Source organism: Myodes glareolus, chromosome 19 (assembly GCF_982192425.1).
Source record: "Myodes glareolus chromosome 19, mMyoGla1.1, whole genome shotgun sequence".
Taxonomy (NCBI): domain Eukaryota; kingdom Metazoa; phylum Chordata; class Mammalia; order Rodentia; family Cricetidae; genus Myodes; species Myodes glareolus.
Genome location: NC_142044.1, coordinates 18,854,554 through 18,879,423, shown reverse-complemented (window position 1 = coordinate 18,879,423; position 24,870 = coordinate 18,854,554). Strand labels below are relative to the sequence as shown.

General features: G+C 42.8%; 1 protein-coding gene across 3 annotated transcripts in view; it reads right to left on the bottom strand.

The window, feature by feature from the left end:
* The window catches only part of Col14a1 (collagen type XIV alpha 1 chain), a 196,616-nt gene that overhangs the window by 89,858 nt on the left and 81,888 nt on the right, over positions 1–24,870 (bottom strand). For all 3 annotated transcript variants that reach the window (XM_087898783.1, XM_087898784.1, XM_087898782.1), the window contains exons 15-23: positions 20,333–20,459; positions 18,329–18,468; positions 17,238–17,370; positions 15,905–15,964; positions 12,710–12,861; positions 6,428–6,557; positions 4,572–4,694; positions 2,141–2,290; positions 645–761 (exon numbers count right to left, since the gene is read on the bottom strand). In XM_087898783.1, coding sequence (XP_087754909.1) covers positions 645–761; positions 2,141–2,290; positions 4,572–4,694; positions 6,428–6,557; positions 12,710–12,861; positions 15,905–15,964; positions 17,238–17,370; positions 18,329–18,468; positions 20,333–20,459 — 1,132 coding nt within the window. The remainder of the gene's footprint in view (positions 1–644; positions 762–2,140; positions 2,291–4,571; positions 4,695–6,427; positions 6,558–12,709; positions 12,862–15,904; positions 15,965–17,237; positions 17,371–18,328; positions 18,469–20,332; positions 20,460–24,870) is intronic.

Sequence of the window (24,870 nt, the reverse complement as noted above, 5' to 3'; positions counted from 1 at the left end):
GGGATGTGAAATAGAGCTCAAATTCTGCAGTTGTTCTTCCACTCATGGTATATCTTTCATCCCCTTTGGCAAAAACATCCATAATTCATATTTCATACAAGCACAAAATTTATATAGTTTTTTAAACCTTTTCTTGTCGTCACTGTTTATTCTATTTTAAATTACTCCTATGGAAGTAGACAATGTCAGGCTTCTATTACACTAAGGGAACGAAGGACATGGTGGCATAAGTCTATGGAGATAGTACCTTGGCTGGAGCTGACAAAAAAATTGTTCTAGAATGTTCCTTCTACTGCAGCTCATAATCTATAGGAGACCTGCTTCCAAATGGTCACAATAGCATATTAAACCCTATTTTTATTTTATGGATTGAGTCAAAAGTGGTATTTCTTTATTTTGAAACTAATCATAGCCAAGGCTATAATTTCTCCCAACCCCCCATGGGAGAAAAAAACAATGCTATGGTGATATTTGTTAACAGATGAGGGAAATTCAAGAGTTAAGGTCAGCTGGTCTGATGTCACATGCTGCATCTCTGAGCCCTGAACCTGCAGCTTCCGGAACAGGACGCTGCTGTGATGTGGCTTGTCCACCATGGTTTGCATAGAACCAAGCATGTAAGCACTTCACAGAACTGTACTTACCCTGAAGGGATTCTAGAACTATCCTATAGGCGGTGGCATGGCGGTGTATTTGCCACCGAGCACACAAGCTTGTTGTTTCGACCTGATGGGCTTGGAGATCCGTCACACCTAAGAACACTGTAACGAAACAGAAAGGAAGCTATGTCACACTGCAGACAGCCCCACAGATTATACTCGGTTCTGGAAGGAACGGATGGGAAAATTCTCCGTCAGAGCACTAGACTCAAAAACGGGAAACTTATCAACCCACAAAAAAATGGAAGAACAGAAGAAAATTATTTTATCACTTAAATAAATGTATGCAAAACAAGACCTATGAAGCAGACTGTCTGATAGTCATAAAAGAAAAAGACACATATTCTCAGGAAAAAGGCAAGATGCAATGAGTACTTTGTATACATTAGCTCCTTCATCTATGCCATAGCTGCTATAGGACAGTTACTGTCTTCATCTTAAAATTGAGAAGCTTTGGTTCTGAGAAGGGAACTACTTTGTCCAGGGCAATCACTAATACACAGCACAGTAAAGTCTCCCATCCATTATTCCCTGACTGTAAATCTAAGAGCGAGGTGCATGCCACTGCTAGCACACGGGCGTATTTTCCTGAGCATTGGGTCACGTCATCTTCATCTGTGCATTATCTCCTTTTGTTCTGCTTGCTTTTGTGACAGGGTCCCTGTATGATGTAGCTGTGGCAGTCCTGGAACTCCCAGAGATCTGCCTGCCTCTGCCTCCTGAGTACTGGGATTAAAGTGTGTAATCCCTATGTATAAAAAGTACCATCATGTGTTTATCATAGGTATATGGGTTTTTGAAAAGTATTTGTAACTAAAAAAAAACTGTAAGTTGATCTACAGAAATGCATCCGACAGGTGGTGTAGACGTGTATAACAAATGCCGGAACACTAGAACACATCGGTTTAAACCTGGAAAGCCCTACACAATTCCGTGTGTGTCTAGGGGTTCTGGTGCCAATGAGAAATTCCAACCTGAAAGTCCACACAAGAATATAAGAAGTTCATATCATGCTGTGATATGCACTTTCAGGAAATAGTGGTGGTGGTGTGTGTGTATGAGAGAAAGACAGAGACGGAGATCACATGTGTGGATGGTGGGTGGCTATATTTTGAGAAAAGGCAAACTTCTCCTTGGCCCAGCTTTAACTGGCACTGGCCATGTCAAACTACAGGCTGCTTGGAAAAATTCACCTAATTTGTAAAGGGCCAATAGACTTTTCCAGAGGAAAATCCCTATCTGCAACCATCAAGCCGACTGGAAAAAGCAGTTGCTGGCATCTGCCTGCCAACTAGGACTCTGGACGGCCCTGAGAAACTGCCACACCCTTCTTTCCACAAAATGCCATCGAGAGAGGGTAACGAGGAGGAAAGAAAAGCCAGTGGTTGCACTGAAAATGGAGCTGAGAGACGAGACGCAGGTGAAACCAAGCACAGAGCCGCTGGCTGGGTTGAAGCGAGCAGACATCAAATCAGGCTCACGGGTTTTCACGAGGCCAGTCAGAGCGTCGCTGAAGCCGGTGGCCTGGGAAGCAAATATCTTCACGTTGTAGTCCATTCCACTCAGGAGATTGGTGATGACAATGGTGTTAACGTCGGCGCCCACGAACGTCTCCAGAGTTTGACCAGGAACTGAAAGAGACCGAGTATACGCTCCAGTCACGACACACGCGCGCGTCCTATTCAGCCAACTCTCGACAGTTGCCCAGGATGCAGGATGGTCCAGCAAGCAAACAATGGGGCTGAGGCTGGAGTCTAGGATCACCTGTCTTAAAAGTCACATCTTTGTCCTTTTTCGGCAGTGTTTTATCCTTTGTAGTCCCAAAGCTGGTGTACCTCACTGATCCACCCATCACCTTCCTTGTTCTGCCTTTTACAATGCAAAAAACAATCAACACTTGCTCAGTTGAGGTAATTCCTGACTGCCTCTACTTAGTTAGTTGCTTTGTTCCCAGCACATGTCAAGGACAGAAAACTCTACCTGGACACCAGACCACAGCTTGTCATAGGAAGATCTGTGTGGAGGTCGCCACTGTAGCTCCATCTACTCCTATACCATGGCTGGATTTTGAGGCCTTTGTGCCTTCGACTGGATTCAACCCTCTGGTGTCTCAAGTATTAAGAACAATCTGTGCTGCATTCTATTCTGATTCTTTACCTGGCTTCTTTCCTTTTATGTGTCTACTCTTTAAAGAGCTTTGAGTTAGTGGTAATTTCTAAACACTCTTCACTTTCCCCCAGATACCCGCTTCTAGCAGCCTATTTATGTGTTTCTGGGGGCATGCGTGGTAGCAGTAGTAATTTCTATGCTATAAATATCACATGTAGCTGCTTTTCCAGGAAAACCACAAGACATGCTGGACACAGCAGGACAATTATGCTGAGGCAGAAGAGTGCTGTGAACGGAAAGATATTTGTACTCAGAAAATATGATACATATTTTTCAAAAGGCCCAGAAAACATACATAAGGATTTCTACAGACTAGTGTACACCTTAGACCTATAACAAAGAGACAAAGGAAATAAAATCAGCGATGAGTCTGGAAAGAGTCAGGGCAGAGCGGGCCACTGTCTAGGGCCACTCTTTTATTTTCTTGGTCCATAAAGATATTTTTCCAAGAGAAATTGGAAATGGGACTACTACAGTCACATGAGCTGGATAATTATCAGAAGAGGAAAAATGAAGATTGAAATAAGGGCAGTAGCAATGCCTAAATCGACAGATTGGGACCATTGACGTTTTTGAGAGAGAAAGCAGTTTTCCATGGCCCCCAAAGAGTTTTTAACTGTTTTTTTCCGGCCAATTAAGAATAACTGGATTTCAGATTTCTGCTGAACAGCCAGAGTTCTGAAGGTCAGGTCTAGAAAATTGAAAAGATATTTGTAATACTTATATTTTCTGTTTAAACTCCCATGAAAGTATGAAGGTTAGAGAGGCGGAATTGTAGTGGGTGCTGCTACCCAAGTTCCCCTTCACATCTATAGGCCAAGGGTCAAAGCATTCTCTGTTTGAACTGTTCATATGCCTTTAAAATATAATGATATAGTGGGACATACATTGGAGGGGCAAAAAGTAGTGGGAAGAGGGAAATGGGAGCAGATATGATCAAGATACACAGCATACGTGTATAATATTATCAGGGGAAAAAGACACTTAGAATATGGAGTAATCTGGAGGTAGAAAAGAGTCTCTTGTGAAGTCATTTTTCACTTTGGTGGGTTTTACCCCACAACATGCTTTTTAAAATGAAGACAAAGAAAAGTTTGTTAATGGAATTTATCCAGCTGATCCAAGAAGAAACAAAAGGAAAAATTCCAAAGTACAGATTTTAAATGTCTAGAGCTTACACGTCTGTTGAGCCACGAAGCCTCCTATGCCTGGAGAGCCCAGCTTTCCTTAGACTAGACTAGTTCTCTACCTAGGCTGAGATGACGTCAGGGAAATGCACACCGAGTAGATATCGACTCTGTTCACTGGTCTGCCTGCTAGATTTCTACCTGAGGTCATTGTTTCATCCTTCTAATGATGTCTACCCACCGGGTAGGGACATTATTAGAAAACACCATTCTCCTCAAAAAAGACAGGAAGCAGTTCTCAGCTGTTTAATATATAAGATCAAACACCTGACAGAAACAGTGACCAAATGTTCTTAAATTATACTTGGTGTCAGTGATTTGCTGTCAAGCCCGGCCTCTTGGTTTTGACACCTAGAACCCATGAGATGGATGGAGAGAACTGACTCCTCCAAGCTGTCCTCTGACCTCCACTTGCATGCTCTGGCAAAGGAAACCACAGACACACACACACACACACACACACACACACACACACACACACACAATATTTTTAATGTAATTAAATTTAAAAAAAAAATTCTTGAGCTGTCTACTCGTGGTTCTAAGAGGACCTTACCGCTCACAGGTTTGTAGACAATCCTATAGCCCTTCACAGGGGCAGACGGTGGGTCCCATGTAATGCGCAACCGGTTGTACCATTCCTCCGAGACCCGTAAGTTCTGAGGTCCAGAAGATGGCACTGTGCAGACAGAGGAGGGAAAGGAAGAGGTTCAATACAACTCCCTTCTTGGTGACCTTCTCTTGTTGCCAATGAAATCGAAGTTGTTTCCCTACAGAGTTAAACATGTTCGCAAATGATAAAGCAATAAAGCTCACAGTTGGGGGTCTGTGGGCGTTTTTAAAAAATACATATGTGGAAAATTGCTTTGGGGATGAATGAGTTCTAGCTGAGATCCAGAGGTTCATTCAAAGTTCTCTTTTCAATCAACCTTAACCAAAAATAAAATCAAGTAATGCTTATTAAAAACCTCTAACTTTGCACCAGTGTGGTCCACGTACACCAAATGCACGTGTCAGTCCGTGTTCAGGACGCTACCCATACAGTGTGACTGGTAATTATCCCTGGTGTTGAGAGGTGGGGAAATTTCTGCTTCCTTCTTTATACTGAATAAAACCCACGCATAGGAGTAAGACACAGAACTTAATCATTGGCATGACTGTGCCCTCGACCCCATGTGACTCTTTGTCAATGATGATGGGTTCAAAGGGTCACCAAGTTTTTAGGCCCTCTTTCTGTTAAGAATTGGAAGCCATCAGTCTCTGTTTGAATTTGGGTGGATTCTCTGACTACTATGTTAGCCTCAGACTACATGGCAGTGACACCCCTTGGAAATCTTCCTCTCCCAGTGCAGGGTCACCGTGTGATAAACATGGAGAGCCTCTGACGTGAATGGGTAGAGACAGCTGACCTTGTAGCTGCCCTCACCAAGATGTCAGGCAGGTAGCAAAACAGCCTTGGACCTTTCAGACCAACTGAGTCACAATGTGAATACCAGTGGGTAATGATAATTTATATCACTATATATGAGTATATACATAATTTGTATCACTATATGGTGCAAAAGAATTTCCCAGCAAGCCCTGATTCCTTGGCCCACAGTGTCAGAAAATATAATGAGTATAGCTACCATTTAAAGCCACTAAATTCTGAGGTGGTCTTTGTGTAAGAATAGACATTAATAATAGCAAAATAAGGCAGATATGAGTTAGGTATGCTGGCTCCTCATTTAACCTTGGTCAATGCATCTTTAGGATGTCTCCTTGGGACCATATGGCACTACTGGAGGTGGGCATACAAAAGTGCACTGTATAGATGGGCTCCCAAAAATTGGAACTTCTGAAACTGTGGAAGGAAGTAAACCTTTTCTCTTTTTAGTTGGTTGTCTCAGCGCGTTACAACAACAAAAGTCTGACTAATTTGAAACAACAGAGGTTGCTAGGGGGAGGGCATATGAGCAAGCCAGTACTACAAAGGGTATTACAGCATAAGAAACCAACTGTAGTAAAAAGAAGACACATTTGTCATGTGCTTATTTAAAAAAAATAAAATTATTCCAATAAAAGGAAAAGACAAGGGGAGAGCAGAAGGGGACCACGGAGAGACTCAGATTGTTGTGGTCCCACAAAATGAGGAGAAAGTTCAAGGGCCTGAGGACTCTGCCTTGGTGAATCATCGGGACTTGTGATGAGCCATGAGGCAAAGCCAAAAGACCACTTCTGTAGCTTTCACAGAAAATAAAGCTGCAGCCCACTGACGCTAAACGGCTTGCCCGAATCTCACTGTTCATGGCTGTGGCGGCAGGATTCTGACAGATTTTCTGACCCCTAATCTTTGGTGCTTCCATTGCCCTATACTTTACCCATCACAAGTGATAGGCAGTTTGGTGTCCAAGGAGCCAAACATTCACTTACAAGTTCTCCCAGGGGCAGAGACACTGACGCCTTCTCCGGTTGTGTAGATGGGAGTCACCGTGACTTTGTATTCGGTGTCTGGAATTAGAGTCTTCAGAAGGATATTGTTCTGCGTTCCAGGCACCAGAACCTGAGCAGGAAGTAAAGTAGCATGACCTTGTAAGACCTCCTATTCCCACTGACCTACAAAGGAAGTGTGACTGTAGACGTTTTGAAAGCATTAGGAGTGAGACAAGCTTTGGAAGCGATAAGAAAAGGAAAGGCATCCATGCAAAAGTATTTCCCCCTGCCACGTTCCTCACAAAACATTAGCCTGTAATCTCTACTATAGAAGGATTAACTCTGCTCAATGTCGTCTCAACATTCGTGGGGAAGACAGAATGACCATCTGCGTAGTCAGCAGGTGCTTATGGTTAAAATGTTCACTCTGCAACACGGACTGGTGCTTATCGGCTCTGAAATGACTTGAGCAGCCGCTGGTGAAGCCAGCCTCCCCTATTTTTCTTCCTCAGTGATAACCTGACCCCAACATTTTATTCTTTCAATTAGAAGGGATGGATGGCAGCCAAGAGCAACAGAGCCAAGCCCTGGGAGCCAAGTTTTGTTGAGCTGAAACATATTTAACACAACACTAAAAACTGCTGTAGCTTTCTTATATTTGAAAGGAGATGTCCTTCCTCCATCTGGATCCACTAACCTTCTGTCACTAAAGATGCCAGAAAAAGAAACCCAAAGGCAAGGGGGACTCCGCACCCCGCTGGTCCACGTGGCACCCAGTACAATTTTGCTGTTTTCTAAGAGACTGCTCTGGACCACATCCTCACTGCAAAATCCCGTGCTTGTGTTCCAGCAGTCGAATTCTGGCACTTCTATGGACTGTTGGGAACTTAATAATCACTGGGAAAAAATGTGAGGATGTAGGAACTGACCCAAGGGGGCTTAAGAGAGTCACAAGACCAGGACAGCCAGAGAGGTTTTCCATTCCACGGCTGGGTGAGATGCCAACAGGCTGAGGCCATGCTGTCTCCTTCTGAGTTGAAGGAAGGACCCCATCCATCTTGAAGTCAGTCTGAGAAAACCTTGTGGTGAACCCAGAAGCAGCTATTGCTATGATACAGCTAAGTTTCGACATGCCACAGTCTTGTGTATGATAAAGGAAGTCGGCCTTTGGTGATCATGGCTCTGCGCATCTAGAGTAGGACACACTGGAGTGTACAGGTTGCATCGTGTGGGATCTTGGGAAGCAGTTATAAAAATAGCAGCTCTGTTTTAATCCAGAATGACTTAGTCGACCCTGGCATGAAGGAGTTGAAAGACAGCTGTGGGTGCCCTGACATGTATTGCCCCATCAGGGTGGCTTCCGGAGGGATGTCTCTCTTCAACAGAATGCTGGAGCAGAGCCCAGACTTTCATTCCAAGCTGTCTAGCAAGCCACCCATGTCGATCCTCTTTAAATAAGGTCAGGTCTCACACTGAGAAGTATACGGCATTGTTGCCGGTCAAATGCAGCCTGTAGAATCCTACAGAGCAGCGCCATCCCTCTGGAGGATTCCCCACTGCTTGCCAGGAAGTAGCTGCTGTCGTTTATAACAGCAGCCCTCACTAAGCACCAAATATTTTGTGCCAGGTGCAACTAGAAGAATCTGGACCCATTACGTTATTTCATCCTGGCCGTAACGTTTTAAAATAGAGACATCACACTCCTTGTGGAAACAGACCCACATGGCCCAGCAAAGGGGCTATATTGAAACCTCAGAGATCTGATCTAGGCCTTGCTTAACCTTTGGGGCTTATGCCATACTAGTACAAAGAGCAAGTCTTTTTCACCCTGCTATTCATTCCCAAAAGTAAAACGGAAATTCCCTCTAGGGTCTGCAAATTTCATTCTGTTTGAGCTCGGTTTATTCAAGCAAAGGAGAGTAAGACTATGTATATTAACAGAAGCCCCCACTTAACAACCAAAGCTGCCCTCATAGCAGATGGCTCTTTTTATTTTTAAGACAAATCTATGAAAGATGTTCGTGATTAAATGGGACGCAACCACCACTCGGGAGTTAGCTTCATGTTCTTAGTTTTTTCTGGCACGGAACTCCTTTGTCTGGGTCAACCAGAGATGTCTGGATTGCACGCAACAAGCTGTGACCCGCAGAAGAAACTAGAGTCCTTGCATTGTGTTGTGTTTCCTGCTTACAAAATTCTATTTTAGATCGTAGTCTTCATATGGTAATGAAGGATGCCGGAGAGTGGCATTGATGGCATTGCTGTGATTCCAACCCGCTGCTGGGTGTGTGTATCAAATACAATAAAGCTAAGATGATGGATAAGTTATGACACTCTTGGATTGTTGCAGCAATGTTAAATGGCTGTCACGGTCCACAAAACATTAATCATAATGTCTGTACTCAGCCTGTAAGACACTAAGGCACACTTTAAGTAGCCCTTTTTTTTAAAGATTTATTTATTTATTATGTATACAGTATTCTGCATGCGTGCATCCTTGCAGGCCAGAAAAGGGCTTTAGAACTTATTACAGGTGAGCCACCATGTGGTTGCTGGGAATTGAACTCAGGACCTCTGGAAGAACAGTCAGCGCTCTTAACGGCTGAGCCCTCTCTCCGGCCCTAAGTAGTACCGCTTTAGACACTGTCCACCAGTCAGAATTCAGTTTGTGGTCAACAGTGACACACAGATCGTAGGATGCTGGAATCCCAACCAGCCTTTTACAGGAGAGGCACCTCTACTCTGACAACAAAACTGAGGTCACGGCCATTGCTGCTTCTTGGTGTTTTCAAGCACTGTCAAAGTTAATCCCTATGAAATATGGGCAGCTGCTTTTATATGTTAGAGGTCAGTCTATTTTCTTTGAAGTATTTGGTACGTTTGATTATGCTTAAGCAGACAGAAGTAATTCACCTACCCTAACTGGTAATTTTAGTTCCTCTTGTTTTCATTTGGTTTACAATGCTATATGTGTATACAGTTCTCCAACCTGAGGATCGTCTCATCTTTTGCCCACGCAAGTACAATCAGCTTTGGTAGTCAAAGAAAACTTGGAAATATGGTAAGAGAAAATACGTCTGTTATCAGGGCACATTTTCTTCTTCTTTGATTTCATAGTATATCTTAGTCATCCATATTCCCTGAGCAAGCACTGTGTGTGTGTGTGTGTGTGTGTGTGTGTGTGTGTGTGTGTGTGTGTGTATGGCATGTATGGTTGTATGCAAGATCATATGTGTGTAGCTATATACGTGCATGGATGCACATTGTATGTGTGTGTGTACGTTGAGGCCAGAGTATCTGAGTGTCATCCCTCAGGAAATCCACTTTGTTGTTTTTGAGTCAGGGTCTCTCGTTAGCCTGTTACTTACGGAGTAGATTAGGGTAGCTAGTCGCAAGCCCAGATATCCACCTCTCTCTGCCTCCCCAGGGCTGGGATGACAGGAGCACCACCACACCCAGGGTTAATCTTTTAAACATGGCTTTGGGAAATGTAACTCATTCCTCTTGCTTACAAGGCAAGCACTTTTATGACTAAACTATCCCTTCAGTCCAGACATCATTATTTTAAGATATCATTTGGTCCACATGATTTCATGGCCTTTGAACTTTGTCCTTAGCCTACTTCTCCCTGTCCTACCTTACTTTCATATCCTAAACTCAGACGCATCCGACTCCTTGCCTCACTAATGTAACGATATTTCATTTGCATTTTAATAAATAAAGCTTGCCTGAAGATCAGAGGGTAAAACAGCCCTATTGGTCAGCCTTACAGACCAGGCAGTGTTGACACACACCTCTAATCCCAGTAGCCACATTAGTTTGCCATAGAAACCGGGCAGTGCACGCCTTTAATCCCAGTGGTGCACACCTTTAATCTCAGCCAGAGAGAGAGAGGAATATAAAAAGGGAGGAAACAGCTCTCACACACAGTCTCATTCTGAGATTCCTGAAGGCAGGATCGCCATTTCAGACCAAGGTCGAGGTAAGAGCCAGTGGCTGACTGTTTTGCTTTTCTGACCTTCAGACTGAACCCCAATTTCTGTCTCTGGGTTTTATTAATCATGCTACACACTAATGACGCAGGATGAGGAGGGGTCTCAGTGGGGAAAGCACTCACCACCCAAGCGTGAGGGTATGACTTCCGAACCGTGCAAACATCTGGGCGAGGCAGCACACGTCTATAACCCCAGCTCTAGGGGGGTGGGGACTGGCAGATGCTGGAGGCTTGCATGCCATCCAGTTTAGTAAAATGTCAAGCAGCAGATTCAATAAGAGACCCCGTCTCAAGAACAAGGTGAATGATAACCAGAGTTAGCCCCTGGCCTCCACAGGAAATGTGCCTGGGCCTCTCTATCTCTGTCTCTCCTTCCTCCACCCCCCCCAACAATTATCTAATTAGCTGAATAATTAAAAGAACACATCATCACATTTGTGTAGCAGTAGCATTTGGTAAAATACATCTATAAATTCTCAATGCTCTGCTCAGTCTATTAATTCCTAAAGTGCCTGTAAGTTGCACGCACACGTCTAACTTAATTAGAATTCACTAAAGGAGCTTGGAGTTTGCGGACTCCTCTTCCACGGTAGGAAGCAAACACTCCGCTGCACAGTAAACTTATCAATATCTTTTTACTTTCTTTAGAGCTTTGTTTAACTGGGACAGACGAGGCCTCTTTATCTTTTCCTTCACTTGGGTGTCCAAGTGTTTCAAATATAAATAGTGCTAAATAAAAGAAACTCTCGAAGGGACCACAATCTAGAAGCCACCCAACGTCAATGTTATTATTATTATTATTATTATTATTATTATTATTATTATTATTATTTCACTTTGCAGAGTTTGCAAGTGCACGTGAGAGATTAAATTGCTACCTTTTCCAAATCAGCAGGAATTAGCACCACGAAGCTAAATGCACTTCTTGAAAACTGAAAGGAAAGCGTGTCATGCTGAGAGGTCTCCGTGCGTCCTTACTTTTAGGAATGAAATTATAGTAGTGGGATAATAATGGGGAAAATAAAATGCCCAAATATCATATTTAATTGGCACACGTAAGCTTTTCCCTTTGCCAATCATGAATCATGTGGAATGCAGTTATTGTCAGAGTGAAATTACAGTGCAGTCTGAATTAAGTGTCCAGTAACTTGCCAGAAGCACAGCATGAACCTGCTGTGATCGGAGGAAGCCCACAGACCAGCGGCATGAGCCTGCAGGCTATCCACCATGCACAATGCCCTGCAGGCCATCGTTCTGCTGTGTAATTATTCTTCCATCACCTGGAAATAAATAACGTTGGGCTCAGACAAATTTTTTTCATCAAAGTCTTCATAAATTAAAAAGACGGGGTGGGGCAATGTTATTCTTGAGCAACGATGAGTTTTGGAGACTCCTCCCTGCAGCATTAAAAATGACACAGCAAAAGAAAAAGTGTTAGTAATGATATATTATAGTGATAAATAGAGTGTGTGCCTTGAGTAAGAAGTCAAACACTTTCTGCTGAAAACCGAAGCCCTCTCCTTTGCCTGGGCACATGAATAAAAAATAATTCCTAAGGGGACAATGTGATACAAGCTAAGGAAACCTGGGGAGGTCATGATTGAGAGTATACCAGGTTTGCCACCCAGCAACTTAAAGGAAATGCATCACAAATCCCTAGAAGAGATGCCCACGGTTGAGAATAAATAGAAAATAGTTTAAAATATGCTCAAAATGAGCTGATGTCAGTGACAAGTTGGTAAACTGTTAAAATGCCCTTCTGTGCTTTGCTTAAAAGCTTTGCAGTAGACTCCCAATAGCAACAACAAAAGTTTAATCCCTGCCTTGAACATTTTACATAGATATCTATGTACATGTATACAAACACAAGTGTGCAATGGTCCTTGGTCTAATCTTGATTTAGTTTGCTTTTGAAATAGACAGGGTTTGGCTGTGTTGCCGGCTGGTCTCCGACTCCTGGGTTCGGGTGATCCTCTTGCATCAGCATCTGTAGGAACTACAGACCCATGCCTCTATGCCTGACCTAATTTTATAACCCAATTTAGGTTAGCAGATGGACAAGGCAGCAAACCCAATACCAGAAGAAAGTGGCAGAGGCTTGATTAGCTTGAAGCAGACTGCGTGGGGCGGGTTTTAGAATTAGACAGGACGTGACAAAACCAAGAGAGACGTTTGGACCAAGCAAGAGCATCAGTTTCTGCAGACATGGGAGTCAGCAAGCAATGAGCAGGAAAGCAGCTCCACCAGCAAAGGCGGTGGGACTCCCGGTCAGCTGCGATTGTACAGACCGTTCCCACCACTTCTTCCATAGGGTCTCCTTGGGCTGTCAGGTAGGTCACCCGAAACTGCTCCACATTGCTGTCAGAAATGTCCCACGTGACCCGCAGGCTGGTAGCAGTTTCATCATCGACAACCAGGTTTCTGATTCCCGTCTGGAGAACTGGAATAAATACAACCAGGGGTTAAAGACTTTGTAGCCCGTCATAACCCAAAATGAGACATGGATACCATCTGTGGGGCAGCACCCAGCATCATTCAGCGCAGCCTTATGAGGGACACCCAGGTGAAGCAAAGAGCTCCATATTCGTCACTGACAGAGAACCGAAGGAGAGCCACTGGACTAAACTCAAGAAGGGGCATGGTCCTGAGGGCCTCTTACTATTTACCCCTTGGAGAAGTGGCTTTGGGGTACCAGATCTCATCTCTCTCTGGTGGGATGCAGCATCCGACACACATCCACTCACTGTCCCATGCCTATTTTAGTCATACTCACGCAAGCATAGCTCATTCACTCAGGCTGTCTTCATCTTTTTAGCCAACACAAGTTATTTTTTCCCATACACATTTTTTCTGGGGATATTTGCCCAAATTTCTTTACCTGTGTTCACTGGAACATGCATCTTCATCTACCAAGATGTCTCTTCCCTCATATGCTCCTTTTTTAAAGTTTTCCCTTCTACACTGACTTCCTCTCCTGCTCCTGTCTATCTCCGCTGAACATTTCCTTTCTCCTCTTTCATTCACTCATAAAAAACACTCACAGAACCTGTCCTCAATCATAACCTGTAGATATTTGACACATGCATGATTAAGTCTTGAGAAAAAAAGATAAAAACAACACAGGGTGGCCAGGATGCTTAACTGGTATAACTATGGTATACTACCTCATGGGAGAATTGTGGGAAATTCTCAGGTCAAGGCAGAGTTCCAGAACTCGGGTGCCAAGAACAAAAGAGGAACTACCAAAAGAGAACTCATATGTTCCAGTAGAGAGAGCTTAAGGCCCAAATAAAGATTAGCTGGAGAATAAATAAATGAAAGAGTGGGTGCATGGGTAATGAAGATCTACTGAAGTGTTTCAGATGCAGAGATTTAACTCAGCAGATAGTTGGGAGGTCACTGCAGTAGAGAGAGAAGCTCAGCTAATACAGAATAAAAGTCAAGTCTCAGGTCCCCACAAATGGCGCCAACGTGGACAACTACATCCACATAAAAACCTGAGAGAGCTTGGGAAGTAATTCTAGACTCAAAAGATCAGAGTTAAGCAGGGCTTCTTAGTAGCAGCATTTTCTCAGGTGAGCTTTGTTTGCTAGAGGCAAGTGCATCTCATTTAAGAGAGGCTTCCTGGCTTTAACTGCAAAAACCTTGCAGCTCTTTTAAGAGGTTCCTCCACCAAACACTTAAATGGTGTTTATGAATAACCGACAACATGATTCTTAGTGGTGGCTAGGATCCTGAAGCTCCATAAAGTTGTGGCAATAAACATGGTTCCCACCAAGCTAAGGAATAGAGTGAATCCAGCCATCAAAGCCATGGCTTATCAAATTAAAGACTCATGTGGTCTGAAAAAGAGAGATAAACAGTAAAGATAGATTCAGATGAAGAAAAAAAAAACCTCTAAATGGATTACACTGTGTTAAAGACTATATGTAGGCTTGGGAAAGAAAAGAAAAAAGATATAGTCCTTTAAAAAAAAAAGAAAAAGAGTAGTTGGGTATGTTGGCACACACCCTTAATGCCAGTACTTGGAAGGCAGAGGTAGGTGGATCTCTGTGAGTTCAGGGACAGCCTGGTCTACAGAATGGGTTCCAGGATGGCCAAAGGTACACAGAGAAACCCTGTCTCAAAATAACCAAAAATTAAAAAGAAAAGAAAAGAAATAGAGTTTAAAATAAAGCCATGTAAAGATGGAAAATACACAGAGACACTGAGACATTTGATTATAAGTGCTGCTGGCTTAATGCAACCTATATATTTTGAAAATGCCTTGACTTCAAAATTTAAGTCAAAAAATGTTCCTTTGGAGAAGAGGTTTTGCTTTTGTTTCCACAGGAAAGGAGAGGCTGTGAATTCATTCTGGGTTAAGAAAAATCAGGTTTGACCAAGGAAGACCCTGAAAAATCTCCGATAGGAGCAGATGGCCCAAGAGCACCTCTGAAATGTTTTCTCTGAGTTCTACATCCAGAACAGTCTCAAGACTGCTGGCTGAGATGATCAAGCTTCACAGAATACTCCAGTCAGGACTTGACCATAATCCTAAATTTTCTTTAGGTTCCCATAAGATTATCAGTGCCCCCAATCAGCAGGAAGTAGCCTAGAAAATTACACCCATATTCCTAAAAATTTGATTATGGATGTTTATCTTTGTTTAGAGTGTTGGTTTCAAGTTATTATGGACAGTGACCAGGAAAAAAGCTAAACAAATGAGATCAGATTTAGAGTTCTTGTTTTGAAAAAAAAGGGTGGGAAGTGCTGTGGGACACTGGTCTTATACCCTGTAAAGATTTGCTACTTGTAGTAGTTTAATAAAATGCTGATTGTCCAGTAGCCAGGCAGGAAGGATAGGTGGGGTGACCAGAACAGGAGAATTCTGGGAAGAGGAAAGGCTCAGTCTGCAGTTGTCACCCAGACACAGAGGAAGCAAGATGAGAATGCTTCACTGATAAAAGGTACTGAGTCACGTAACTAACACAGACAAGAATTGTGGGTTAGTGTAAGATGTAAGAGTTAGTAAATAAGAAGCCCAAGCTAATAGGTCAACCAGTTTATAACTCATGTAGACCTCTGTGTGTTTCTTTGGAACTGAATGGCTGTGGGACCTGGAGGGACAGAAACCTCTGTCAACACCCACAGAAACGAGTCACAAAAATGTGATGTGAATAATTAATTCTCCAAAGAGAGCAACAGAAGCGCAGGAGACAAAGACCCCTGTGGGGCTGCTTTGTTAGCAGCTTCAGAAAAGTGAATGAGAATCGAGGATGGAGGTAGAAAAAGCAGAGTGATTTCATGATGGTGAGCAGAAGACTGAATGGTGTTTGGTGGATGAGAAGATGTAAAGCTCAAAGCTCGGTGAGCTGTTTGCAAGAAAATGAGGCATGAACATCTCTCTTCTAATTAATAACAAAACCTAAAGACAACTAGGAAATACAACTTCTGCTTAAATCATGGTTATTGAGGATAAACCCACTCCTATGTGTCCTCACCTGAAGTCACAGGGCTGGTAGGTTCTACAGTTGTGGGTGCTTGTGTCCAAAAGTCATCAACTGAAAGAAAATCCGTTACTTAAAAATTATGTAAAGGCCATGTTCTATACGTTTGTATAAACTGCTGTAGAACTTTCGAAGGACGTTGCACCAATGTTATCCAATTTCTTCCCACAACAAACCTGACTGCGACTTGCAGGGAAAAAAAGGTGAGCTATATAGCAATCATAACTGCTGTTGCAACAGACAAGGACGAGGAACTGGGACGTCATTAGTGTCTCATCAGAGACTTCAGATAAGTGCTTGAATTGCATCTACAAAATTATGAAACCTCGCAATTATTTTAAAATAGGGGCATACCCCTGATAATTAAAGACAATTAAGTTGCAGACCAAGTTGTAAAATAGGGCTACCTAAGAAAAGACCACCCAAGAGGGTAACGTGCTCGGGCTGGTCGTGTACCTCCCTTCTGGGCCCTGACTCTACCAAGGGTGGATGCTGGAATGGAGGGGCTGTGGGCTGTGCTGTACTCACTTGCCAATCAACACAAACATCTAGGAGGTCATCAAATACTAGCTTTGGGAATCACCTCCTCTGAGACACAGCTTCTTATGGACAGTCTTTCCCCAGCAACTGAAGATTCAGGGGTACTGGGTCCAGCCTCTTTGTCTCACTTTGATACAATTCAAAGACTGGTTCTAGTTCTGTTGGACTAACAGGGCACAATCAGACTCCCCTGTGCAAAGGACTATGCTCTCTTCAGTTTATAATATTAGGGTCTCCCAAATGCACTCGCCAATACATCTTCTGAATGCCATTTAAGAAAATGAAATGCATAGTTATACCTCATTTTTTAAAAAGTCGGATGTGGTTAATACGTGATTTCAAAAAGAAAAAAGAATTGAATGTTAATCAGTGAGCAAATTCCACAAAAAGTTTTTGTAACCAAGACCAACTTGGAAAATTCCAGAAATTCTTGGCTACATTACTATCTGGCTTATTTCCAATTTGATCATTTACAATTATATTCATTTATTCATCTATCTTTCCATTCCATTCACTACAATTAAGTACAATTGCTTATGGTACAATTAAGATACGCCAAAGACGGTGTTCAGTGCTGGAGAATAAAATAATGGACAAGACAGAAATGCTCTGTGCTTCACTGTGATGATGTGTCACTGTGTGATGTGTCTGAGAAATTATGATTCACACATGAATGTCATCATTGACATATGACCCATTCTGGAGGATCAAAGAACAGTTGAAGTCTGGTGGGGGAAGACAGGCTGTCTGTGTGGATGCTGGACACTGAAGCTCGGCGTGGACTTACGTGTGGTCCCAACAGCGGTCACCACCTCGCTCTCACTGCCATCATCGAGCACAGCTAACAGTGACACTTCGTACTCAGTTCCAGGGTCCAGGCCTTCAACAACATAGGAGTCCTGCTCTTCCTTGAGGGCAACCTGCAAAGCACTTGATGCTTAGTAACTGGGGTTACTAAAGGAAAAGGGGAGATTGGCCACTTGATGCCGAACAAACGGGTGTCCGCTTCCCTGGGGAAGACTATCTCTCCCAAATCCAGCAATCCTTAGTTTGCCTGTAGTTCCTTGAGTAGGGTGGACGACTCACAGACCCTCCTCTGTCCACTTTGGAATGCCTACTGTTGTCTTCCTTGTTCAGCTCATGGTTAGGCAATCATGTTGGTGAGACTTTATGGGTGTAGCTTCTAACATTACTAGGAGACACAATCTTACAGCAAACTCCCTGGTCCTGCTTCCTACGATCTTTTCATTTCATCTCCTGCAATGATCCCTGAGCCTTAGGTACAACATATATGCATGTATACATACATGTGTGTAACAATAATTAATAAAAAGAGGCCATGAGTTTGAAAGATAGCAATGAGGGTGGGGGGGTGTTGGAAAGGGAAAGAGAAGGGGAAATTATATAATTACATTATGAACTCAAAAATAAACAAAATAATTTTTAAAGAGGGAATGAAAGTTAAAAGAAAAATATAAAGGAAAAATCCTTACGTGTGCAAGAACTAAGTAGCTGAATAAACTAGTGAAATACTGAAATCTTTTTCAAAAGCAAACTCCAGACCTCCTTACCTTTACTTCCCTCAACAAATATATTATTAATACCGCAAAAGGAGCATTGCAAAGTTTTATTAGATGGTATTTGTGAGGGTCAAGGAATCTGAGATACATAATTAAAGCCCTGGTAATGATATAAATTTAATCTTTGAACTACGGTATTATTTGATGCTTATGAAATGCCAAATACCATGCCACGTCCTGCAGGAAGGAAGTTCTCAAGTCCATTTTAAAATGGAGCTCAACCTGGGTGGAGCAGTAGGTACCCACTTCCAGGGAACATGTTTGGGATCAATTTTTGCTGCGCTTCCAGTCAACTCACCTCCTGAGTCTTCCCGCCATAGACTGGAATCCACATGAGTTTGTGTTGCCCTTCCTCAGCCGAGAGCGGATGCCAGGTCACCCGGAAACTGTCTGTCTTCACCTCATCAATTTCCAAGTATTGCTGGGCGGGAACTTCCTCTGTGAGCCGTGAAAGAGATTGAGTTCGAGAAATGAGAAGGCAAGAAACAGAACCTCAAGCAGCTCCTAGGGGCCAGAGGATGGGACCGCTAAGGAGCTTTTGGTTTTGGAAAGCCATTGGAAGAGCGGGGACCAGCCTCCACCCATCTGATGTGTTTTTAATATCTGTTTCCAGCACCTTCCAATAGCATACATTAGGGAAACCACAGAAATAATGTTCTCTAAAACGTTTCCAGTAACTCCAGAACTCTTACACTGTTTATATTGGGCCTTTTTCATAAAGTATTAAAAAATAAAATAAAAATGGAATTGGGAAGATAGCTTACTCATAAAGTGCTTGCCTCAAAAAGCAGGGGGATCTGAGTTCGCACCCCACCCCCGCCCCAGAACCCTTGTACAAATGCTCTGTGCAGTGGTGGGAGATTGTAAACAGCAGCTCTGCAGAGGCGGAAATGGAAGGGCCTGAAGCTTGTCAGTCAGCTGGTCTACCTAGTAGGTGAGCTCCAGTCAATGAAAGCCACGTTCTCAAAGAAAGTGGATGATCCTCTTGAGGATGGCATGCAAGACTGTCCTCTGTCCTCCATTCTCATTTTCTCTCTCTCTCTCTCTCTCTCTCTCTCTCTCTCTCTCTCTCTCTCTCGTGCACACGTGTGGACACACATAAACACAATTTTAAAGTAAAAATGTCATATTCATTATTTTGGAAAGGCATTATATTCCAAGAGGAAAGGGCATGTTGAAGCCTAGAGAGATGATCTCGACAGTTTGGTATTAAATCTCTCTGTGGCAATGAGTGAAGTCCTGGAGGAAGAACCCTCACCTTTATAACGTGAAGGTGTGGGCAGCACCAGAGACAATATCATTTAGTATTCATTCCACAACTTCACACCATACACACTTTGGGGATGTACCTCAGAAAGCATCTTATCCAAAGGTTCCCAAAATAATGACTCAAGTGGAGGTTTCTTTGAAATCGGTGGTTTTAGAACTTTGTTAGGACACCATGAGAAATCCAAGCAGAGTCCCCATAAGGGGATTTTTGGCTAATTTTCATTTCTCTCTTCTTTACCTTATTTCCTCAGTTTAGAACTAACTATATTTCTTTCCAAGTGTGATCAACAACTTCAGAAATATCATGACCAAATTGTTGCTTCTATAAGGCAGAGAAAGGCTCTCTGTCTGCAGAGGAACTACAGATTGCACTGGAAAATACTGCATTTGTGTCTTCTCTTCGATTTCAGTATTTCAATCATTCCTTGCTGTGGTAAGAGTTCTAGGCTCCATTACAATCCAGCTATTCATCACAACACATTGAGTGAAACCATATTAAAATGCCATCTCCATTGGCAGAAAACTGTCTGATGCCAATAATTTTGGAGTTCAGGCAAATCACCCCCAGACACAGGAATGGAGGAAAAACATAAAAGCCTTATGTTAAGAAATAAGAAAAATGGGGCTGAGGGTTAAGAAAACAACAATGTACTCCTTTCTGTGTTTTGAGCAGTTTCATAATTGTTGAAACTTTTTATCTATGAACGTAATTCTATTTTATCATATCCACTCTCCACCCCAACTCCTTCTGGACTCCACCACTGCATCCTTCTCCTAAAAGATGTCCCCTTTTAACCCACTGAGTCTGATTAGCGCTTCTGGTATAGGCTCAGGTGGAGGGAAATTAACCTTTTAAAATGAGATGGTATGTTCTCTCTTTTCCTTATGTTGATAGAAACGAATTAGTTAGCGTGCATGTTCGCTATCTCGTTGTTCGTCTGTGAGTAATATCTTTAACAAATGGTTGAGGAGGTGGCTGCAGGTTAGCTAACTAGTTGCGTCTGAAACCCTTTCAATCCAGAGCAAGGCTTACCTGTCGTAAAGTCTCCAACCAGAGGCAGGGACTGCCCCTCCTCATAGATGGAGAAAATTGCAACAGAGTACTCCGTGAGGGGGGTCAAGCCTTTCAGGGGGAACGTAGTGATGGGATCAACTTCAACCTGCAAAACAGAGTACCCAATACTCTCAATCCACACACATCATCTTGTCATTGCCCACTGTTTGGCTGGCTGAAGGGCCATCACTGCTACAAAGCACAACACTGAATCATAGAGCCAGAGAGTGTCCAAGCGCATAGAGTCTAGCTGTACTTGGATGATTTATCAGCTGGTTCTCAGGATGATTCTCGGGAGGAAAGTGAAGTGTGTGCCACTTATGAGGCTGAGGAAACGCTATACCAGGCTTGTAGCTAAGTCCACTCGGAGCAGACAGCTTTGGCTTCACTACCTGGGCTCTTCCGACTAACTCCAGAGCTGTGTCACACATAACAAGCTCTAACATAATTTCACAGTAACCACCACGCAGAGAAATAGTAGCACCAAAGGTAACAGTAAGCATTCAAATGTTCCTTTATATTTCACAGAAAGACATAATTGTGGGAATATATACATATGTGTATGCATATATATGTATGTACTATGTATATATACATATATGTGTTAATAGGATTAAGTCCTGAAGAAAGAGAGTAGGGGCATACTATTTTAAAGGCTTTGAAGGAAGGAAATACAAAGAGGGGATGAGGCCAGGATCTAGACCACAAATCTCCACCCAGATCACCCTGAAGGCAAGAGAAAAAAATTGGACATGGTTTTAACATTGAGAGTTTGGTGCTGGGCTGCCAAGCTGCAAAGTCTAGAAATCAAATTGTAGATCTCAGCTATGGTACCCACTGCCGTGAGCTTAACATATGCCTTGACTCATCCTTATGGCAATACACAGTGCCGTAAAGTAAGATGCCTTAGTTCTGGTATTCCAGGAAACTGAAGAGATAACCATAGTTACCTGAAAGCAGGCTTTTTAAAATTAGAGGCCACTTAAAGCAATTTCAAAAGGTATTTTAAAACAATACAACACAATCTCTTATTTTAAGTATTGTCAATAAGTAATTGTGACGTCTAATGTTAAGCAAAGGTTAATAACTTCATGCCTGCTCACAATAGCCCATGTGACCTTTACCAAAGTAGGACACATGTCCCTTCACCACTTAACTGTTCATTAACTGTCAACTAGCCTTCAGATCAAAACCAAGTGTCCAAGACATCACCCTGACTTCGTGTATTCTGGGACTCTACCCTGTACTCCCAATGGTCCCTTGGTCTATAGCCTTATTGGTTCCTGTCACGCTCTCATCTTTTCTACCTAGAGTCTTTGTACATGTGATCTATTTTGTCTATGTTTCTGCTACTCAGTTCTTTTCAAAATTCAGCCTCCTGTATCTCTTTCAAAAATGCTAACTGTGCCTCCACGACAGGCCTCTCCTTTCCGCATTTCTCGGTAGACTTGTTCTCTTAGCAGTGCTTTCTCCGTGTCCTTCCTGGCATTATCCACACCTGAACTTACTCTATGTGTATTATTCTGTCTGTCTCCTTGAGCCCCTGGGGGCAGGACCTTCACTTCGGTCCCCTCGCCACTCTGTCTAATTGTGGGATGGCCTGGGATTTGGTTCCCTCTTTCCTTTTATTAAATTAAATGGGCTGAGTAGGCAGAAATTAAGATGGAAGCACCTCAGAAACTCTTTCAAAGGAGAAGGACTCCTCCAAACCAGTTCAGAAACCATATCTTTCTCTGAGGAACCAACCGAAGACCAAAAGAAAGAGCCAGCCTGGAGGCTTCTATTTTACCATTCTGCATCCCCGAGACACTCTGCGGGGGGGGGGGGGGGGGGGGGGGGGAGGACACAGCCAACTGGAGTCTTACAGCCGCTAACTAAGATACCCAGCACCAGTGAGGTCATTTTGGCAGCTCTACTCAGCCAAGCTCCTAGAGGGATGCAAGTCGTGTATGCTGACACCACGTGGCAGAGGACCAGCCACTCTGCACCACCACGGGCTGCTTTGTTGCATGGCAAGAGTCACTGGAAATAAGAATTATCCCCTACTGAAGGATCAGAAATATTCTAGATGGTTCTTAGAACTTAGTATTTAGTGTTGCCTGGGCCTTGCCTACATCTACTGTATTAAGTAATCATTTTATCCTCCCCAAATCCCTAGGGATATGAATTTTTTTATGCTCAATTTGAAGATGAAAAAAATCTTACCCAAGAGCATACAAACTAGGACCTACGGCTTAGACCCAGATGTTCCGGATCTAAACCCTACTGTCTTAAATGCATTTTACCACATGTTTTATTATTTAACCCACAAACTCATATTTAAAATATTAATTCGATACAAATTTCCCAAAGTGGTGTCTATGAATGGTTTCCTGGTGTTGTGAACTGTTGTAGGCAAATCTGGCTATCAATCCATTTCATTCAGAGCCCCTTCCCTGACTTCCCTCCCCACACTCTCGGAACTTATAAACATAGTTTCCCAAAGAAGAACCTGAGACTAAGAAGTGTAACTAATTTGTTCTGAGCCATAAAACTTTTAATGTTAGGTTGGCATCGTCACCCAAACTTTGCTTTTAAGTCTCAAATCTGTGACAAATGAGAATCTGGTATGGATATCAAACCTACACAAGAACAAAATCCAATTTGTTAGGTTCACTGAGAGTCTAAAGGGAAAGAAAAGAACAAGAGCATAAAACCACCTATTGTATATGCAGTATATGTGTCCGTTAAAAATAATCCTGCTCTTTTGCTGAAATATTTTATTTTTCAGTTTAACAGATGACACTTTATGTAACTGATGAGTTGATTAACTATTTCCAACAAACAAAAAGCTGCATTGCCATTTTTCATTAGCTTCTTTTCTTGTGTTGCTTTCGTTGGGGGTGGTTATGTAGCTGGGGATCACCTGGAGATCTTTCTGCCTCTTGGATTACAGGTATGTGCCGTCATGCGTGGTTTATGCTGTGCTGGAACTTGACTGAAAGGTTGCCTGCACGCTACGTAAGCATTTTGCCAACTGAACTACCTCCCACGCCAGCCTGTACAGTCATACATGTTTTAAGTATTAACTTCAAAACTGATTCTACTGGTAGTACCATAGGATATAAGACTTAAGAAATGACAACAATGACCATTGTTTTGCAACTATTTTGAGAAGAACTTTATGAACAGTCTCACTAATCATCTCCCTTCCACCTTATTTGGGGGTTAAGAAGAAAGAACATTACTGAGGAATGAGAGGTGTGGGCTGTGCCACTGAATCGTGGCTGTTGGAAACTGACATCTCACAGTCTAAAAAAGATGACTTTACTTCTATAAAACTCAATGGCAGAATTTAATTCTCTTCCTTGCTTTAAATGCTTCCACAGGAAATGCTGAGATGGCGCCTGTCCTTCGATGAACAACCTATGCTTTGCTATCATTGGTTGTGTGAAAATTGTATGAACCTTTCTCTGGAGAAAACTCAGAATGGTGCCTGGCTTGCAGTAGGGACTCAAGATACATCTGATCCCTCAGCATCATCATCATCTTCCACAGCCATTAAGGCCCGTAGAGGGTTAGGAAGAAGACTCAATTATGGAGATAAAGCAGTCAAAGCATAAACTCAACAGTCTTCCTCTGTATTCTTGCAAAGCTGTGTAGTAAGAAGACTGGCAGGCTGCATCCTGCCACCTGGCTAGCTTAACCCCTGAAATAACAACACACAAATTGTATTCATTTAAACACTCCCTGGCCCATTAGTTCTAACCTCTTATTGGCTAACTCTTACATATCCATTTAACCCATCTCCATTAATGTGTATCGCCATTTGACTGTGGCTTACCGGCATGAGTCTAACCACCGTCCGTCTCAGAGAGGAGAGCCATGGCATCTGCCTGACTCTGCCATCTTCCTCCCAGCATTCAGTTCTGTCTTCCCTGCCTATCTAAGTTTTGCCCTATCAAAAGGCCAAGGCAGTTTCTTTATTTGACCAATGAAAGCAACACACAGAGGGAAGAACATCCTACAAGCTGTCATGGTATAGTTGAGTACTCAAGTCTCACGACCAGAGAGACGATTACAATCTCCTTTTTCATGAAACCACTACATGTGCTTCATGTCTTTCTTCCAACACGAGTTTTACATCCACACACAGATCCTAGATGGATCCTCCAAAGAAAGGAAAATAGTGGTCATGTTTTACCCTTATTCTGAATGTCTGGGTGACCTGAAGGCTCAGTTGAATAACGGAAGTGTACTCTGAGGTAGGTAATTATAGGGAATAGCAACCCGGAACTCTGCTTGGCTTGAGCTGTCCACACAGCCCTCTTCTAACAATGTACCTAGGAACCTCGGACATCCACACCTGCAACAAGCTGCAGATATATCCCCACTCCAGACAAAGAAATACATTTCTCCATGCCTCCCAATAATCATCAAACATAGATACAAAACATAATACATTTCAGTGGGGGGGGGGGAGAGAAAGAGAGAGGGGGAAAGAGTAGGAAGAAAAGGAAAGAGAGAAGAATGAGGAT